Genomic DNA, 18,357 nt, shown 5'->3' with positions numbered 1-18,357 from the left:
AAGCCCATGATTAGCCATGCCAGAACACTGCAGAAGGAAAAAAGCAATTTTCATACTTAGACTATATAGAATTACAGAAATCCCCCAACTGAAAACTTTTGGAAGAGTTAAACTTAGCTATAAACATGAAATAATGCAACTACTGATAGCAAGCTAGGAAAATAAGATAAAAACTGAGATATATGAACTGAGTTTTTAATGCAACACTGGATCTAAGTCCACAAAAGTACTGCATTTATCCAAACAAACTGTATTCTTTGTGGGACACTGATTTTTTTTTTCCTTTTTTGACAATTATCTTATATGTTAATATAGAGCCTTCATTTAGTCTCCATCTTTTAAAATATTTGAAATATGGAAAATAATGAAGGGGAATATTAGGACCTGGCAAAAGAAAATAGCTTAGAGAATACAGACAACTGCAGAATTCTACAACTTCACCTTTACATTTTATTTCATCTCAGTCATGGCATCCAGATCTTTTGTTTATCCCCACTTTTTTTTTTTCATTCCAAAGGAACAATGAGTTCTAATGACTTAAAATGAATCAACTCAGAGTTTACCTACACATGGAGGTTGCTATGGTCTTTCCTAAAACCAATTATGATTGCTCCACAGCTGATTCTATACAAAGACACTGCATGTCTAAAAGCAGCTATCATTAATTTTCCTGCTTACAGTTCCGTTTAAAGTCCCATCAAAATATTCTTTCAGGAGTGTCCTTACCTCTGAATTAATTACTTTAATCAGGAAGAAAATGTGATAAACAGTCTTAGTTAACACAGAAAGTTGACGACATCTCTCTAGATACACTTGAATAGAAGGCTCTACCCTTTGCTGCAGTTTACTCCAGAAAAGAGTCAGTTCCCTAGAACAAGAGAACAATATTTCAAGGCCAGCAACACAACCACTAATCTGATCAGAAGAAATGCAAGGTTGAGAACAGTATCTATTTTGTGTTTGGGAAAATAAAAATATGAATTTATTCACACCTTATCTTATAGAGAAAAGCTTTTATACTCACATGATTAATACTTAACTTTCAAAACTATCACAATGACTCAATTCCAGAAGAACAGATCAGAAGAAAAGCAGTAATGCCACATATCATGCTACAGAATTTGCAGACTCATGATGTTGTCTTGAAAAACATCTTGCAAAGTAGTTTATTCTTTACTAAGTGGAATTTTATGCTTCTGTATTCTTAGTAATAACTAACAGCTATAAGAGGATGGCTTTTCTCTGTGGTACCAACATTTTTCTTGATCTGCTCTAAGAGCTGAAATTTACTGTGATTTAGTGAGAAATTAGTCAGAAAAGACAAACAGTAATACTGTATCTACATTAATTCACTACTTCACCCCTGACATTATACATTTCCTAAATAATAGGCCCTCCTTAGGTGCAAATAGCAAAGAGCGTTTAGTATCATAGAATGGTGTAACCCCCAAAACTTTAGCATTATCTGTTAATGCAAAATCCTGCATTAACAGATGCTCTACTGCTGCTGCACAAGGAAAAGAGGTGCGCAAACAGAGCATAGCAAATCCTTCAGGAACTGTACAGGTTTGGAAGCACAACCACGCTGTTAGCAGATGGGAGCTCAGACTAGCAGCTCCAGTATCTGCCAACAAAGACCAGTTACTTGTTCCCACATCACTGAAAGCAAGCCCTAATATCAATAAATATTTTCATCTAGCTATTTACTCCAGTTATAGAGTGAACAGCACCTCCTTTTCCAGAAGTTTGACAGAGGAAGAAATATTGTGTTATGAAATAAGGACAGAAGGGAAAAGTACTTATGCGTTAAATTCATCATAATGCTGACTAGCTGCCTGCAGATATTAAATTCCTCATTTCTACAACACAAGATTATTGTCAAGAAAAATGATTAGTCAGCTACTAGTATTTGTTAATGCCTCCTCATACAGTACAGCCTTCAACCTTCCATAATGGAAGCTAATCTTATCAAAATCTTTTTTTTTTTTCTTTAGTCATAGACTGCATTGGATTTTAAGTGACCTTAGAGGTCATTTAATTCCAACTCCCTTGGTATGGGCAGGGACACCTCCCACCAGACCAGGTTGCCCAAAGCCCCATTCAACCTGGCCTTGAACACCTCCAGGGATGGGGCATCCACAGCTTCTCTGGGCAACCTGTGCCAGGGCCTCACCACCCTCTGAGAAAAAATTCTTCCTAACATCTAATCTAAACCTACCCTCTTTTAGTTTAAAACCATTACTCCTTGTCCTCTCCTTACACTCCCTGACAAAGAGTCCCTCAACAGCCTCCTGTAGGCCCCCTTCAGGTATTGCAAAGTTGCTATAAGCTCTCCCTGAAGCCTTCTCCTCCCCAAGCTTTTTTTTTTTTTAATTTAAACTTTCCAACAGCATTATCTCCTTCCTGTTTAGCTCAGATTTTATCAGATAAAGAATGTTAACTTATGGCTTAAGCATCAGTTCTATCTTCCCAAAATATTTTTTTGTTGTTGCATTACACATAAAACAATATCCAAACTCACCAGGCACAGTACATCTCTCCTTGCTGCAGTTGGCGAGACAAAAATGCTGCACATAAAATTAGAGCACTTTTTTCATCTCCATCAGATTCTAGGTTACAGATCATTTCTAGAGCATCTTTGCAATCTACTTCTGCAATCTGGGAGGAAAGAAAACAAGACCAAGACTAAGCAAGTGGTTTCATTTAGACATACATGAATCTAAACCTTTACAAAAACACAATTTAGAACTTGGTGGACAGTTAACTATCAAACTGAGATATGCTTGAAAGCAAATCAGAGTGTTTCTAGACAGCATCAAAATTCATTATGCTAAGAGAAAAACATTTTTTTTTCGGAAGTGAATACAAACTTGTTTCTCAAAGACATTAGTCTTATGTCTAATGTCCCAGTTACTTAAACTTTTTGAAGTACAGCATTAGTTTTTCATACATACTACATGCATACGGTAAATATAATAATAAGCAGATTTAGAACATTAAATTGCAGCCTAACACAAAAAGACTACTATTACCTGGAGTTCTAACCCAGTCACTGATGTCACTACTGTTTGAATACATGGTCGATAAATGAAGTTTAACGTGAACATTCCAGTATTTTTTAAAAATCAAAGATAAAAAAGAAAAGGGAAGCTACACAGTAAGAAGCAGATCAACCGAATACTCTCCTGCAAGAATACTGCAGTCTGTGCAATCTAATTTAAACCACAATGTAAGCACTTAATTTCATACCAAAACAAAGCAAAAACCAGTCGCTCGGTAGTACTAGACAATTGCATCAATAATGAATCAGCATCGTTGTTGTAACTACTACTGTCCATTTTGATTCTCAGCAGACAGATTTGATTACATCAATTAGCACATCTGGCAGGACATGCTGGTATTTATTCTTCGATGTTGGCAGCTGAAATACAACTTGGCCTTTCCAACAGCACTACTGAAAGTCTCTTTTGAGTAAACACAAGAAATCCCAAAGCAAGAAACAAAAGCCCCAACCCAAATAACAAGATACTTTAGTACTTTGGATACGGTGACAGCCCAGCTTGGTTCAGCATGATGGTTATCTAGCTATTTCCCCAGCAATTAAGCTACAATTCTGAAGAGTACAGCAACTCATTTTTTCCCTCTAAATGGACACTGTAAATCTGCTAATAACCCTTCACTGAACATCATCTGAGGCTTAAGAATCTCAAATTCATCTTCCAAAGAAAACCGTTTCTCTCAAAACCTCAGAGAGGATGGATAAACATAATTGTCATACCAATTCAGACTGAAGGTCTGCTTGGCTCAGCACCCTCTCTCAGACAGAGACCCTCAGTTAAAAGCTTAGGGAAGAACACACGAAGCTGGTTTTAGAAATAAAAGGATGTGTGTTTTTTTTTTCCCTGAAATGTTTTTCCAGCCTCTCATGATTAATATGGGACCCAGCTTCCAGCAACAGTCTGTACAGATTGAGCCACCAAGTCTGTCAGTCTAAGCACTTCAACGTCCTGCAGATTTGAATTCTCCACATTTTTTAGCAAGCAATTTTTTAGCAATTTAAGATGAAAATGACTACAAATGCTACTTTTCTGCCTATTCTGAGTTGATATCAAAAGCTCCATAGTGTTTCAGAGTGATTTGTACTTCTTGTATTTACCTTGAATTTCCATTTTCTCCTACCATTCTCACGCTATGGAAGGGCGTTAGCCCTTTCAGTTCAGAAGCCCACCTTGACACCTTAATAGTGTATCTGCCTTCTGTTTGTAACATACGAACTTCCCAAAACAATTAGTAATACTGCAAACAGTGCTGCCACTGAAGCTGCAAAGCAAAGCAATCCAAGCTAAGCAAGCCAAGGTTTGGAAACACCTGCATTAGGTTATCTGGGATACCTCAGTCTAACTCTTCTGTGTACTATGACATCCTAAGAAACAAGGCTACCCCTTCTGTTCATCCACACGATTCACGATTCATTCACTGACTGAGCCCACTCTGCTCTGGGAGCGTGGCAGGGCTGAGTAATGAAGGAAGCATGTTTGCAGGGTCACACATTCCAAGTTTAGTACACTAACACAAGTACAGTCCTGTCATAGCCTCTCCTATGGAGTTCCTGCTGGGATTACTGAGCCTGTTCTGAAATGGCCCCCTGCAGCCAGAGGTGGGAGTGTAAGACCGATCCTACCTCCGTCAGAAGAACATGCCCAGGGAGATGCTGTCATCTTAGAATTTAGTCTATATCTCGGGTAGGAAGCTCTTCCAACTCTAATCATTGCATAATTTTCATCCCTTTAAGACCAATTTCAACATGCTTAATACTTATTATTAACATAAAAGATGATAGAGACAAAAAAACAGCAAAGAGATGCAGACAGACAAAAAAAAAACCCTGACAACTGAAGTTAGTTTTCCTTTAAGAAGGGAAAAAAAAAGCTCCAGTAAAATTTTGGGGTCGAGTGAGAAATGGAGATGTCACCTGAAAGGATGCAAAATAGCAAAGCTGTCATCTCTTTTTTGACTTTTGCATTTAAAATGAGAAGAATTTTATATTTCAAACAAGATCAAATATCTGATTTCACCTTCAATTTCACCTCCTATTAGAAGTAAATTGTGATTTCCTGACATGGGTACTTGGGTCAAAACCATTCAATTCAGAGAAAGAATGTAAAGTAGCACCTAAAGGGCTCCGTTCGACATGCTAGATATTATTCAGAAAGTTACAGTTAAATCGGTAAGAGTAGAAAAATCATTATCTCCACTTTCGTAACAGGAACTGAGGTACAGATTTAAAATACTGTACTCAAAATTAAACATAACATTGTGGCAGAGGCAGAAAATGCCTTCTAGTGACCTAATACTGCACTTCCACAAGTATTCCAATCAAGAATTATTACTAATCAGTTTAGAAGTGCCTTAAACACAAAGAAAAGCAGAACATCCAAAGTATGTTAGATCATATTTTAAAACAAAACATCTTCTACATAAAAAGCAGCCTAACTATAACTAGTGATTTTATTATTATTAAAGAAATAAGTCTAAAAAAAAGTTCTTTATTTTTTTACTTACTTCTTCCATTAGCTTTTCATTTGGTGATCCTGAACAAAGACAGACCAGGTAGGTTTGCTTGAAATTGCCTTTTGCACTAATTTCTGGATGATCAGAGCACAGTTTTGCCAGGGCAGTAGCTTGCATTAATTGCTTTGTTTTCATTAGGTGCTTAATACGCATATCCAGCAGGACAGGACCTTCAAACACTAAAAATTCATTCACTTCAAAGAAAAACAAGCCAGAATGTTACATACGCGTTTCATAGCAGATTACAGAATTAACAGATAACATTTACTCATTTGTGGTTAGCCCAGAAATTCTATGCAAATCGTAACAGGTACAAAAGGTACGAAGCACAGACAATAGAAAATCTGAGAACTGTACTTGTTTATTTATTACAAGGACTCCCTGCTACAGCAGACTTTTTATCTACCTGCAGGTTCTAATTCATTCTAATTTCTCAGTAAACAGCTGCACACAAAACAGATTTAGAAAGCATATAAAAATTAAAATGATTAGGTACCATTTAATTATAGTTCTACAGAAAGACAACAGGAAGTCCCTGCTCTCACATCCTTCTTCATGCTTTTGTGCCATGCCATTGCTAAAAGTTGCTTTTTAAAGACCTTGATAGAAGGATAAAGGTGACAAATTATCTGAAATTCTCTGAAATGCTGTTAAATACTGCATGTTAAGCACTTACACAATGCAGTCAAATTCTCTTAAGTTTTTCAGCCAGGTTTCTTACAAAAAGAGGCATGTCTTGGACGCATACATTTGACTGTGCATAGGTTAAAATTCAAAGAGACACAAAGGGCTAGATTTCATTCAGCTATATCCTGTAGATACTCTGCTACCAGAGTTAAAACTCCAGTGCGCTGTTCATACAATCCAAAGCTACGTGCTTCTGTGCAAGGCTTAAGAATCCTACAGAAAAGGAGAGCACAGAGCATGGGTTGTTCCAACTCTTATGAATACATCTCAGGTGCCATCAAGGTCTTCAAGATCAAAATTACTTGAGCTCTGAAGCATGAGATATAATACTACTTCCAAAAATTTTAAAACTAATTATTTAATCTAGATAGACACAATCAGTTTTATTTAATCGATTCTTTTGACATCAACCACTACCCTGTGACAACTATTTCCACAAGCAAGTTATGTACTGCATAAATTTTTTTTCAATTTTCCATATCTTAATTTAATGAAACAATCTTTTAAACAACAACAAATACATGCTTTCCCTAAATACCTCCTCTGTACCACTCTTTTGTGAAAAATATGTGAAAAATATACGATTCAGGATATTCTCTTAATGTTGGGGTAAACTCTTGGTCTTTACTAATTGGGATTTTTTCCAGCCTTTGAGTATTTGCATCACCCCTTCCTGAAACCTTCTGGGCATTTGCAATGCTCATTTTTTGATACATATTGGTAGAAACATTCATTATATTCTCCTGAATTTACTTGCATTGAATTTCACTTGAATCACGTAGCCCATTCACCTAATTTATTATGTTCTCTTGATTTCCAATGTCCTGTTTGGTCTCGATGAAATAATTAAATAATTCCAGCATCTGTAAAATTGATTAACTCAGTCTAGCATTTGGAATATTAGTATATTGAACATGAGGTTTACTGAAAGGAAAAAAAGATCATCTTTTATTCTTTACTTCTTCCCACCCTAGTTAGCTTTTGATTCATGACTGTCTTTCATTTTATCTCATGGTTTCTCCTTCTTCTAGCTGCTCATACAGGATATTACTAAAAGACTATCTTGCAATCAAAATTAGGTCAACCATTTTTTTTTTGTTTAATGATTTTAGCGCACAGAATTTTAGGGCAGGAAATACTGCCTTTTGCAAAAAGCAGGCCTGTTACACCCCATCATTATTTTTACGTATTAAGATTTCTGGTTGAATTATCTCAACCAACTTGGTAGTTATTTGTTCAGGATTCCTGCGCACTATGACAAATGATCATCCAGGGCTCACTGATGTGTAAGAATATTCAATCAAGTAAGACTTCTTTCTTCCCCTCTCTCTGTCAATGGAGATATAGCCAGTTTTTTAATCCATGCAGGAACAAAGTAAGACTACGCAGCACACAACAGACAACTGATAGATGGTAGCCATTTTTGTGTTTATTATAGGACATTTCTGTTTTAAACAGCACAAGAAACGTTCCTTCAGTGTCGTTTCCAGTACCTTATTACAAACGTTCACACTCTTGTCAACCCACACCTGACCTACTGATTAATAACATCTGATAGGTTTAGCTTTGCTTTTCCTCCTACCAGGTAGAACCAGTAATCCTTTCACCCACAGTGTTTACTGTCAGCTAGTCTGCTTGGAATAACACTGGAACATTTTACCTTATTTCTGTAACACAATACAGGAAGACCTTAGAGACTTTAAGCTACGTTGGTAACGCAGGACGCTTCATTCTGATTTAATTACTACACTTAATATTTTAGAGACTTTGTTCCATCTACTAATCCTCAGTAATCCTTTCCTTTAGTGTTTACTGCTTCAGTTAGCTTACCTTACATAAGAACATTTTCTGTTATCTCCTCAACAAGATACAGGAAGACCTCAGGGTTAAAGCTACATATTAGCTCTTAAGTCTTTATTCTAATCCAACTGATTATAATCATTACAGTTAATGTTTGACAACTCACTCAAAATACAAGTTTTAATTAAATTTATTTCGTAACTGAACTACATATTGTGTTTAAAGACAAAAGACGGTACCAAGGTTGAGGGAATAAGTACATGGTGGTGAGCAGCCTGAAGTGTAAGATTTTATTTGTTCCCGGATTTATTTTTTTGCATTTTATGAATGTGTTTTACAGTATGTCGCCTTTTTTAAAAGTTATTGCAAACAAATTGCTAGTAACAAATATAACTTCATAGAAACACTTTGCTTTACATCTTTACAGGTCAAGGCAGTTAATCTTTGTGAGCACAAGACTTGAAGTTTTTAGTAAGAATGACAGTTTAATGATAGCATCATTCTTTGAAGAATTATTAAATGCTGTTTCTGTGCCCTGTTCATTGAAATTCACAAACTTGTTTGTACAAGTCACATGCAAAATTCATTTAAAATATACAGTTAACACAAGAAAAAAGACGAGCAGGTGACATCTGACAGATGGTACTCTGATCTGGGAACTCTGGCAAACCTGGAGATACTGGAATCTAACCTTTTAGATAATTTCCCCATTATTCCCTTGCATCCCACAGTTGCTGTCTCAGGTCATACTACCAAGTGATTCTACAGCAAGTCCACAAGAACTACTATGAGCTTTAATTACAGGTAATGCTTATAGCATACACAAATTAAAAAAAAGAGAAGAGGTAATCCTGAGATTAGTAGCACACGAGCACGACAGCTGTGAGCACGGTTTTGTAGTAATAAGTTCTCCACGGTGGACAGTCCACACGTATGTCACATTTTGGCTGACTGGAAGACTTGTAGAACACAAACCAATGAATTTCTGCCTTACTCAAACCACTCATAATCCTACTATCCTACGCTTTGCCAATTCTTGAGTAGATGTAAGTCGATCTACCAAAGACCTTTATTTCTTCTGAACTTCGCTCTGGCCAAGAAGGATGAAGGCAGGAGGTGAACGTACATGAGAACTACCCATCTTGAAGAACTTCAGTTACTAGGACGTAAGTAACCTTTTTAGTCATCTTCAAGAGTTAGTCCATATGTGTATTCACACTGTGGGTGACTCTGATCTGTACTTGATACTTTGTTAATTACCTGGAGCTGAGTCTCAGCACAATTCTGATGAATGCAGCACCAATCCAGGATGTCTCTACGAGGGCACACTGACTGGTGAAACGGTAGAAGTTCCGGGTGACTGCTTTGCATATACCCAGGATGAAAACACTTTTTTTTTTTTTTTTTAATTTTAAGTGATGCTGTTGGTATCATTTGACTTCTGGTAGCTGCGCTCTGATTACTCAAAATAGTTCCATGCTGGCTATTTAAATTCTAGCCTGCCCTTTATCCACCTTGATATTCTCCGAATAGTGATGGTTGTGTCCTTGAACATCTCTTCAGTGGGCTATACTTCAGAAGTCTGCCTACTACATTTAAACCTATGAAAAATTCAATAACTTAATTCTTGACATCAAGGTTTAAATCTCTAAGGATAATCAGAATGAGGTAAAATAAATGCAGCCGCCTCATTTCTTGTACTGTCATCTCAGATCATTTTCCTCTGGACAGTTCTTCCACTCACCCTCTGTACCAGATGAGGCGATACCAATGAGAGCACACGCTTAGGTTTTGGAGGATTTCATGATCACTGCAAGGAAACGAGAACCTCTACGATGGAAAAAGGTTCATGCTGAAGAGCACAAGCCACACTGGCAGAAACTGGTAGTGGAAGTGTAATAGTAGAGCATTTTTACCATTGTACAGGTTATCGCATAACTCAAAATACTTAGCCATACTTCAGTTTTCAGTCTTTGGGATACTAAGCATTAAGACTGACCAGATTAGGCATACAACTTCAAGAAAGATAAATTCTGGTTGTCATGAATTCAGATCAGTTTCAATTCAAGATCAGAAATCAGTACCGACCTGAAATTAAAATCAGTAGTTCATTCAAAATTAAAACGGTAGTTCAGGAGGCAGTAATACAAAAGACCCACTATCATGTGAAGAGTTAATACTGGACTGGTTAGGGAAAGAAACCTAGTAAGATAATGAAGCAGGAAAACATGAAAAATTCCTCGCTCCAGATATAAACACCGGTTGTTCATCAGCATTCTGATGCAATCTCAATTAAAAAGAAATAGCCTTGCAGTTTAAACCTGAAGTAGTGACAGGTCCAGTCATCTTGAATTTAATGATGTGGATGAGATTATATTTTCACGTCTAGTATATATCTCCCAATTTCTTCCTGCTTTGGTGCTGGGACTGGTTACTCCCATTACCTGAGGTCAGTGGTAACTGGTTGAGTGGTGGTCCACAGTAAAGAATGTTAGCAACACATTCACAAGGGACCTCTGAAATGTCGTATGAGAACACCGGCACTTCGCTATCATTATGACCCAATGGGTTCATGTAACTCTGGGTGATCTCTGAAGCGTCCATTTTAGAGATTATATGTATGTATGGTGCTACATAGCCAAAACTCAGAATTTGAGAGACATTCTTTAAAGGCACAGGAGACAGGTTTAGGTAGAAAAAGAACAAGAAAGTTTACAGGAAGAATTTACAGATCCCGAGCATACTTTTAAGAGATAATTCTCTTGAGGAACCAAGATCTGAACCAAGAAGTTGCAGGGCTGGTCACATAATTGTTGTGCCTCCTTTTGGGTAAATATATGGGCAAGGCTCAGGAAAGAGAAGAAAAGTTTGTGGAACTGATGGGAGAACGTCTTTTTGGGCACTGAACTGCTCTGAGGGCAGTGGAAGATTGTGTGGGCATTCTTCACATGACTGTAGATTGATTCATGACAGACCATTCCAAGCAGATTCAGGAAACTCAAAAGGAGATTCTCGCAGGAAATCTCAGGTGGCAGCTAAAAGTAGTGCTATCAACTCAAATGTCCACCTAAGGGGCCCCACAAATGATATCCCAAGTCCCTATTGACACTTCAGTTTCTGAAAATAAGTTATCTTTAGAGTCACTGGTCAACAATAACAACAAAAAATGTACCCCTCAGCTCCTTAGGAATCCAAACTCCCACTTCCAGCCTAGGACTCAAAGACATAAACAGGAAGCAAAAAGACAATGCTGATGCTGCAGTTGTAGGGGGAGAGATTCGTTTTCTTCAGAAACAACTCAAGTGGGATTTCAGCATTGTAAGACTTCCCGAAGAGGAGATTCTCTTTTATTTGGTAACATCTATCATGCAAAGTATGACAACTTAAGCCAAATTTGCCAACATTTGTATTCACCGATGGGCTAATAAATTAGGGCAATTCCAATGTTTGTCACTCAAACAGGTGACAAATCAAGCACCTACAGAATATTTATAGTTTGAAAAGATTTTATACATGTATACACACAAATCTGTATCCATGTCTCTTTTACCAGGTGATGACTGATAGGGCATAAGAAAATGGTCTCAAATTCTATCAGGGAATTGGACACCAGGAGAATTTCTTCATGGAGAAGGTGGTCAAACATTGGAATGGACTGCTCAGGGAAGCGGTAGAGTCCCATTGCCTGCAGGTATTTAAAAGATGTGAGGCCATGACCCTCAGGGATGTGGTTTGGTCATGGGGCTCGGTAGCTCAGGTTCATGGTTGGACTTGATGATCTCAAAAGGTCTTTTCCAACCTAGATGATTCTATAATACCCAATAGATAAATGCTTACACTAACTGTTACTTAAAGACTGAACTGATCAAACTTGCCAAATGATAACATCTCAGTGTAACAACACTTGAGAACTTCTGTAACTTCGCCTTTACTGTTTGATATTAAGAACAAAAACAAGGTCTTGTAAAGAAAGTTTACAAATATTCTGAAGATCGTTACAGGGAAGTTGATGTTGAAAACTGCTGAGAGACAGCTGTCCAGTGAAAGAGTGCTAAGTGGTAACCAGTGGGAGTGCTGGATTACAGACAAGAAAGCAAACTCCGTGTGCTTTCGAGTTTTTATATTACTAAAATATCCTTCAAATTAGCAAGAGGGCACAAAACAATGCAGTATTAAAGAACAGCAGTAGATAGAGAACAGCTTATTCATATTCTTGATATTCAGTTGATATGTAATATTACAGTCTTGCCACTGATAGAAGGGATTAAAAAACAGCATAGCACAGGATGGCACCTCACCTCCAACCAAATGGTTCACATTGGTTAAATGCATGAGAACACTGTATAAAGCGATGGAAGGCTGACTGACAATCACCAGACTAAAAACCTACCAACCTGGACTTTCAAGTTGAACAGAATGACGTTACAACATGAAAATAACTTGAAGCCACTAACTCTTCTTTAAAGCATTGCTCATCCTCATTCAAACAGATAAAGGTTCCTTCATGCGTCCCTCTCTTAGCAAAGTAAGGCAGAAAGATTTATTTTTGTAAAAAAACAAAAAAAAAATCTATGTACTTCTGTCTTCAATTCTTTCACACAAGTGCCCTGGTAACTACAGCTTGGAGTCAGCACTGATCCAAGTGAGATTAACAGCACATCTAGGTAGCTAATTCATTCTGAGTGAGTTATACTAACATCCAGGCTTAATGAGTCTCAAAGCCACAAAAACTACTAGTACAGATGTCAAAAATGTTTTGCACATTGGAATCATTACCTGAATGGGGATGCAAACACCTTCCAATACAAAAGAAGTCAGAGAAACTCATAAGCATCAAGCACACTGGTATCAATGGCTTTTTTTTTTTTTTTTAAATCAATTTTAACACTGAACAGAATTCACAAAAAAGAAACTCATCAGTAGCTTCAGAATTCTTCTCCTGAATGTCACGTACACTGGTGTTTGGCTTTCTTTGCGGAAGGGGTAACTCTTGCTTTTGATGACATTTTATCATGACACGTAATCTTTTGTAATTTAGGTAGGTACCATTTTCTACCATCAAGACAAGTAATGACTAACAGGAGTTGCTCAAAAGAGCAGTCAGTCGTAAGAAGAGGCGTCCTTGAGTAAAAAACATTCAGGACTAAAAGGAATCCTGAAATGTCAGGAGAAGTCTTTATAGGAAAACACTGATAAAATTAATACTCATCACAAGATTCACAAGCGAGTTCTAAAGGAACTCAAATATGGGACAACTATACACTAATTCCACATCTCTCATAGAAGTACCCTATTGTTGCTAAAAGGCGCTTGACATGAAGCTAGTAAAACAGTATCCTAGGGGATTCTGAGAACTGCGTAACAATCCAACAATTGTATGAGGTACATAATAAATGATTAAAAGTGGCAAAATGCAAATCCTGCAGAACACTAAATATAAACTTTTTTTTTTAAACAGAACCATGTTATACATTTATTGTATTTATCTGAGGGAGTTATGAGAATGTGGATAAGGGAGATCCAATTAATTTTTTAAGGGCATTAAAAGAAGTCCCTCAGAACCTGTAAATATACCAAGCAATCTTGTTATTAGAAACCAGATTGTTATATGGATAAACTATTAGTTAAATGAAAAAAAAAGAAAAACTCAGTGGATTCTATGAGGATCTCTACCAGGACCTCTACTGTCCAGCATTTTCATAAGTATTTGGAAAAGGGGGAAGAGTACAAGCTGAAAAATATGCTGATAAAGTTTACTTAAAAAGTCAATTGTAAAAGACCAGAGGACCATAGTCCATTAAGTGACATAATGCAAAATTCACAGAATGGTTTGTGTTGGAAAGGACCTTAAAGACCATCTACTTCTATCCCCCCTGCCATGGACAGGGAGACCGTTCACCAGACCAGGTTGCTCAGAGCCCCATCCAGCCTGGCCTTGAGCACCTCCAGGGATGGGGCATCCACAGCTTCTCTGGGCAACCTGTGCCAGGGCCTCACCACCCTCTGAGTAAAGAACTTCTTCCTAATACCTAAGCTAAATCTCACCTCTTTTAGTTTAAAGCCATCCCGCCTTGTTCTATCACTACACTCTTTGATGAAGAGTCCCTCCCCAGCTTTCCTGTAGGCCCCCTCTAGATACTGGAAGGCCACTATAAGGTCTCCCCAAAGCCTTTTCTTCACCAGGCTTAACAACCTCAACTCCTTCAGCCTCTCTTCACAGAAGAGGTACTCTAGGCCCCTTGACGATCCTTGTGGCCCTCCTCTGGACTAGTTCTAACAACTTGTTCTATCAACATTCAAATGTTAATAAAACGCTAAAGTGATTTTTGTAGGGTAAAAAACACAATCATAACTTTACATGAAGAAAAATAGGCTGTGTGTTAGGGAAAAATTCTAATACTGTGAATTAAATACTCAAGAAACAAAGTGGTACTAAACCATTCAGTTTTAAGAAAACACTGGTCTCTTGTATCTCAGCCAAAAAGCAAGTCTAAAGTTAGGAAATAATATGATAGGAACACAGAACAAAGCAGGAATTCGCTACATCTACATGTTGACTCATCTCATTTCAGAAATGGGACGGTAGAACTGGAAGACAGTGTGAAAGACTAAAACTACAGAAGAAACAGAAGCAGGGATATGATAGCAGTTTAATGAATCATGTCCTACTAAAAGGATGCATTTGTTAAAAGATCTGTGGAACAGTTCACTTTTTTTTTTGTAAGTAGAGAATACCACACGAAATAAGCAGGTGTCGGGCTAAAAGGAGGCTGACAGTAAGAGGAACTACTTTACTTGATGTGAGAACTGTGCAACTCTGCCACAGACACTCTTGTTCATACAGATTCTAAACCAATTAGGCAGCCTCAAAGAATCAAAACAGTCAGCCAATACTCATTAACACAAGGATACCAACTCTGAATTGCAAATCTCTGGCACCTGAAATAAAACATTGGGAAAGTATCATTGTATGCCTAACACTGTTCCTATACCTCTCCCTTTTCAACTGCTGGGAGCCAATCTCAGAACTGTGGTGTAAATTAATTTTCAGTGATGTCCCACTTTGCATTTCATAGCTCAGTAAATGCCACTCATTTTAAATATATTTTATGTAAAATAGTTTTCGTATACCAATACTGAACTAATCCCATCATAGAATAACCTGTATGTCACCTTCCTTTCGCATAAGTTATAAAGAAAATGGCAAGGGATACCCGTCTATTATTACATTTTATGCAAATTACTAACATGAAATTATTTGTACATTCTTAGGAACATACTGTTTTAATAATTCAAAGAGTGATACAAGTGTATTTTATTGATAAAGCTTATAAATTATCACAAGCTATGTTGAACAAAAGACTTATTTAACAAAATAATATTCCAAAGTATTATAATAACGAGGCATATTTTTTTCTAATCATTTTAAATTTTACCTTTATCTGGATCCAACTGTTCCTGGGAAAGAATGCCACACAATATTGGGTTCTTCCACACTCCCTTCTCTTGAGTAAGTGTAGTTAAAATATGCAGTTCCCGGCTGCCATTTTCCATCAAATTTTTATGAGCCACCTGAAGGATACATTTTACAAAATGAAGTATTGTTAAATAAAAGTTAAGAACATGTCTTTAATATTCCTTTATACCTTATGTTGAAAACAAAACATCCACCCAACCACCAGATAAAGAGTTGAACGTATATCAAAACTATCTTAACATTTATCCTATATTGGTGTTACTTCTGCCTCCGTCTCCTAAGATTTAGGCAGAGAAACCAGAGAGGTGGAGCATCCCAAACTCACATTGTCATTTATCAACTGAGCTGCTACTTACATTTCTGAAACTAACTTTTGAAATATGACCCCCCTTCTGAAAACTGAGGATGAGAAATCTCTTGCCCACATATGTGTGTGGCATCAGCTGCCTAAACTCTTTGGCACTTGACCGTTTTTATGCACTGGACACACTGAACAAAGTATTTTTGTAAAGGCAAAGATTTAAGGTGTAAGACCTCACCTGATGGTTCTATACAAGGCAGACCGAATTCCTAAATTCAACCAAAATACCTTCTACTTCACTTAGATAGCACGATTGATTCTGGAACCAGAGTTGTGTTTGGGAGCAAACTAAATAGCCTAAATAGTCTGTGGATTAAATAGAAATGCACAACTAACACTGGTCCTAGAATGAAGGGCTCATTTCAAGCTCTTCACTTTTCTTTTTACTTTCAAACCCAATCAGAAAGCTACAGAGCTTCCTGGCTCAAGCACAGCTCTTAAGAATTAATTTACATTAGGCAGATGCTAGTAAAAAGAATCATTTTGAAAATCAGACTTTGATTTTTTTCTGCATTATTTAGGCTGAGAATCCTGAGGTAACTGTATCTTATCTTTTTCACTATCATTATTTCATTCTCCTTACATCTCCCAGCCCCCATATTTCTGACAAATTGCAGAATACCTCGAGTTGGAAGGGACCCACAAGGATCATCAAGGCCAACTCTCGGCTCCACGCAGGACAACTCAAGAGTTAAACCACACATCTAAAAGCACTGACCATACATTTCTTAAACACCAGCAGGCTCAGTGCTGTGCCCACTGCCCTGGGGAGCCTGTCCAAGTGCCCGACCACCCTCTGGGTGCAGAACCTTTCCCTAACACCCAGCCTGACCCTCCCCTGTCCCAGCTCCATGCCGGTCCCTCGGGTCCTGTCACTGTCCCCAGAGAGCAGAGCTCAGTGCCTGCCCCTCCGCTCCCCTCGTGAGGGAGCTGCAGGCCGCCATGAGGCCTCCCCTCGGCCTGCTCTGGGCTGAACAAACCAAGGGACCTCAGCTGCTCCTCATACATCTTGCCCTCTAGACCCTTCACCATCTTCATAGCCCTCCTTTAGGCACTCTGAAATGGTTTTATGTCCTTGTTACATCGTGGCAGCCAATCTGCATACAGTGCTCAGGTGAGGCTACACCACTGTAGAACAGAGCAGGTCAATCCCTTCCCCCCGACCAGCTGGAAATGCCGAGCTTGATGCACGCCAGGGTGCAGTTGGCCCCCCTGGCTGCCAGGACACACACTAGTGACTTACATTCCTATCATTTCTTTTGACCAGGTAGCTATACCATGCTTGATATACCCACCCCAGGATACACTCAGCCCTTCTGGCTGCCAGGGCACACTGTTGGAGTTTACCATCAACGAAAACCCCCAAATCCCTCTCTGTGGAGCTGCGCTCCAGCCAGTTATACCCCCAACTTATACGTACACATCCAGGATTGCACCACCCCTGGTGCAGCACCTGGTATTTGTTCTTGTCAATTTTCATACAGTTTGTTATTGCTCAGTGCTCTTATCTATCACAATGTCACTGTAAGGCTTCTTTACCCTCAAGGGAATTAACAGCTCTTCCTAATTTAGTACCTCCTAATTTAGGCACTCAAACCCAGTGTCCAGGTCACTGATAAACACATGGATGAGTACTGGCTCTAAAATTGAGCCCTGGGGAACACAGTAGTGACTGTCTGCAAGCCTGATTTTACCCCATTTACTGCAACTCTTTGAGCCCTACCTAGGAGCTAATTGTTTACCCATCATATTGCGTATATGTCTAGCTATACATTGGACATTTTGTCCAAAAGGATACTGTGAGAGACAGTATCAGCAGCTTTACTAAAATCCCCCCAAATCCAAGTCCACTGCCTTCCCTTTGCCCACTAAGTGGGATAGTAAGATAGTAAGGCATGACTTTCCCTTCATGAACCCATGTTGTCTTTAACTGACGAATTCATTGTTGTTCAAGTATTTTTCATTAACTCCCAGAATAATCTTTCCCATAATTTTGCCAGGCACCAAAGTGAGACTGACAGGCCTATAATTACCAAGGTCATTTTTCTTGCCTTTCTTGAAAATTGGAACAACATTTGCTAGCTTCCAGTCAACAAAAAAGCAGAACGTGCTTCAACACCCTTCTTTGAAAAGAGAGCTCTAATCATTAACCAACTACTGCCCTGTGGAAGATCTAAAAATCCTGAAGCATCTTTCATTCATAAAATAAACCTCAAATAACCAACAGCAAACAGTAAAAAAATAACTTCCACAATATTCAATTTCTAACAGTGTTAAAAGACAAGTATCTTTTAAAACATGACTTCCTTTCAAGCATCTAAAAATATTTTTTCTCCAAAGCTGCTACATGAACTATGACATACACAAGTGATATGATTGACAGCAATTGCTTTGGAGTACATTGAATTTATAGCTGAAGGGCTTGATCTTTATCATCCGACAGGAAACAAGTCTTCAGCCA

General features: G+C 38.1%; 1 protein-coding gene across 3 annotated transcripts in view; it reads right to left on the bottom strand.

Moving 5' to 3' along the window:
- The window catches only part of ZNF292 (zinc finger protein 292), a 59,356-nt gene that overhangs the window by 9,031 nt on the left and 31,968 nt on the right, over positions 1–18,357 (bottom strand). The window contains exons 4-7 of one of the 3 annotated variants that reach the window (XM_040550678.1): positions 15,495–15,630; positions 5,563–5,765; positions 2,522–2,658; positions 727–868 (exon numbers count right to left, since the gene is read on the bottom strand). In XM_040550678.1, coding sequence (XP_040406612.1) covers positions 727–868; positions 2,522–2,658; positions 5,563–5,765; positions 15,495–15,630 — 618 coding nt within the window. Of the gene's footprint in view, positions 1–726; positions 869–2,521; positions 2,659–4,681; positions 4,784–5,562; positions 5,766–15,494; positions 15,631–18,357 lie in introns of those variants that run through there. The other 2 variants (XM_040550681.1, XM_040550680.1) reach the window with 2 other exon arrangements.

The sequence above is a fragment of the Cygnus olor genome, chromosome 3, assembly GCF_009769625.2.
Source record: "Cygnus olor isolate bCygOlo1 chromosome 3, bCygOlo1.pri.v2, whole genome shotgun sequence".
NCBI lineage: Eukaryota > Metazoa > Chordata > Aves > Anseriformes > Anatidae > Cygnus > Cygnus olor.
Note: the sequence above shows the minus strand (reverse complement) of the source record. Positions and strands in the feature narration are given on the sequence as shown.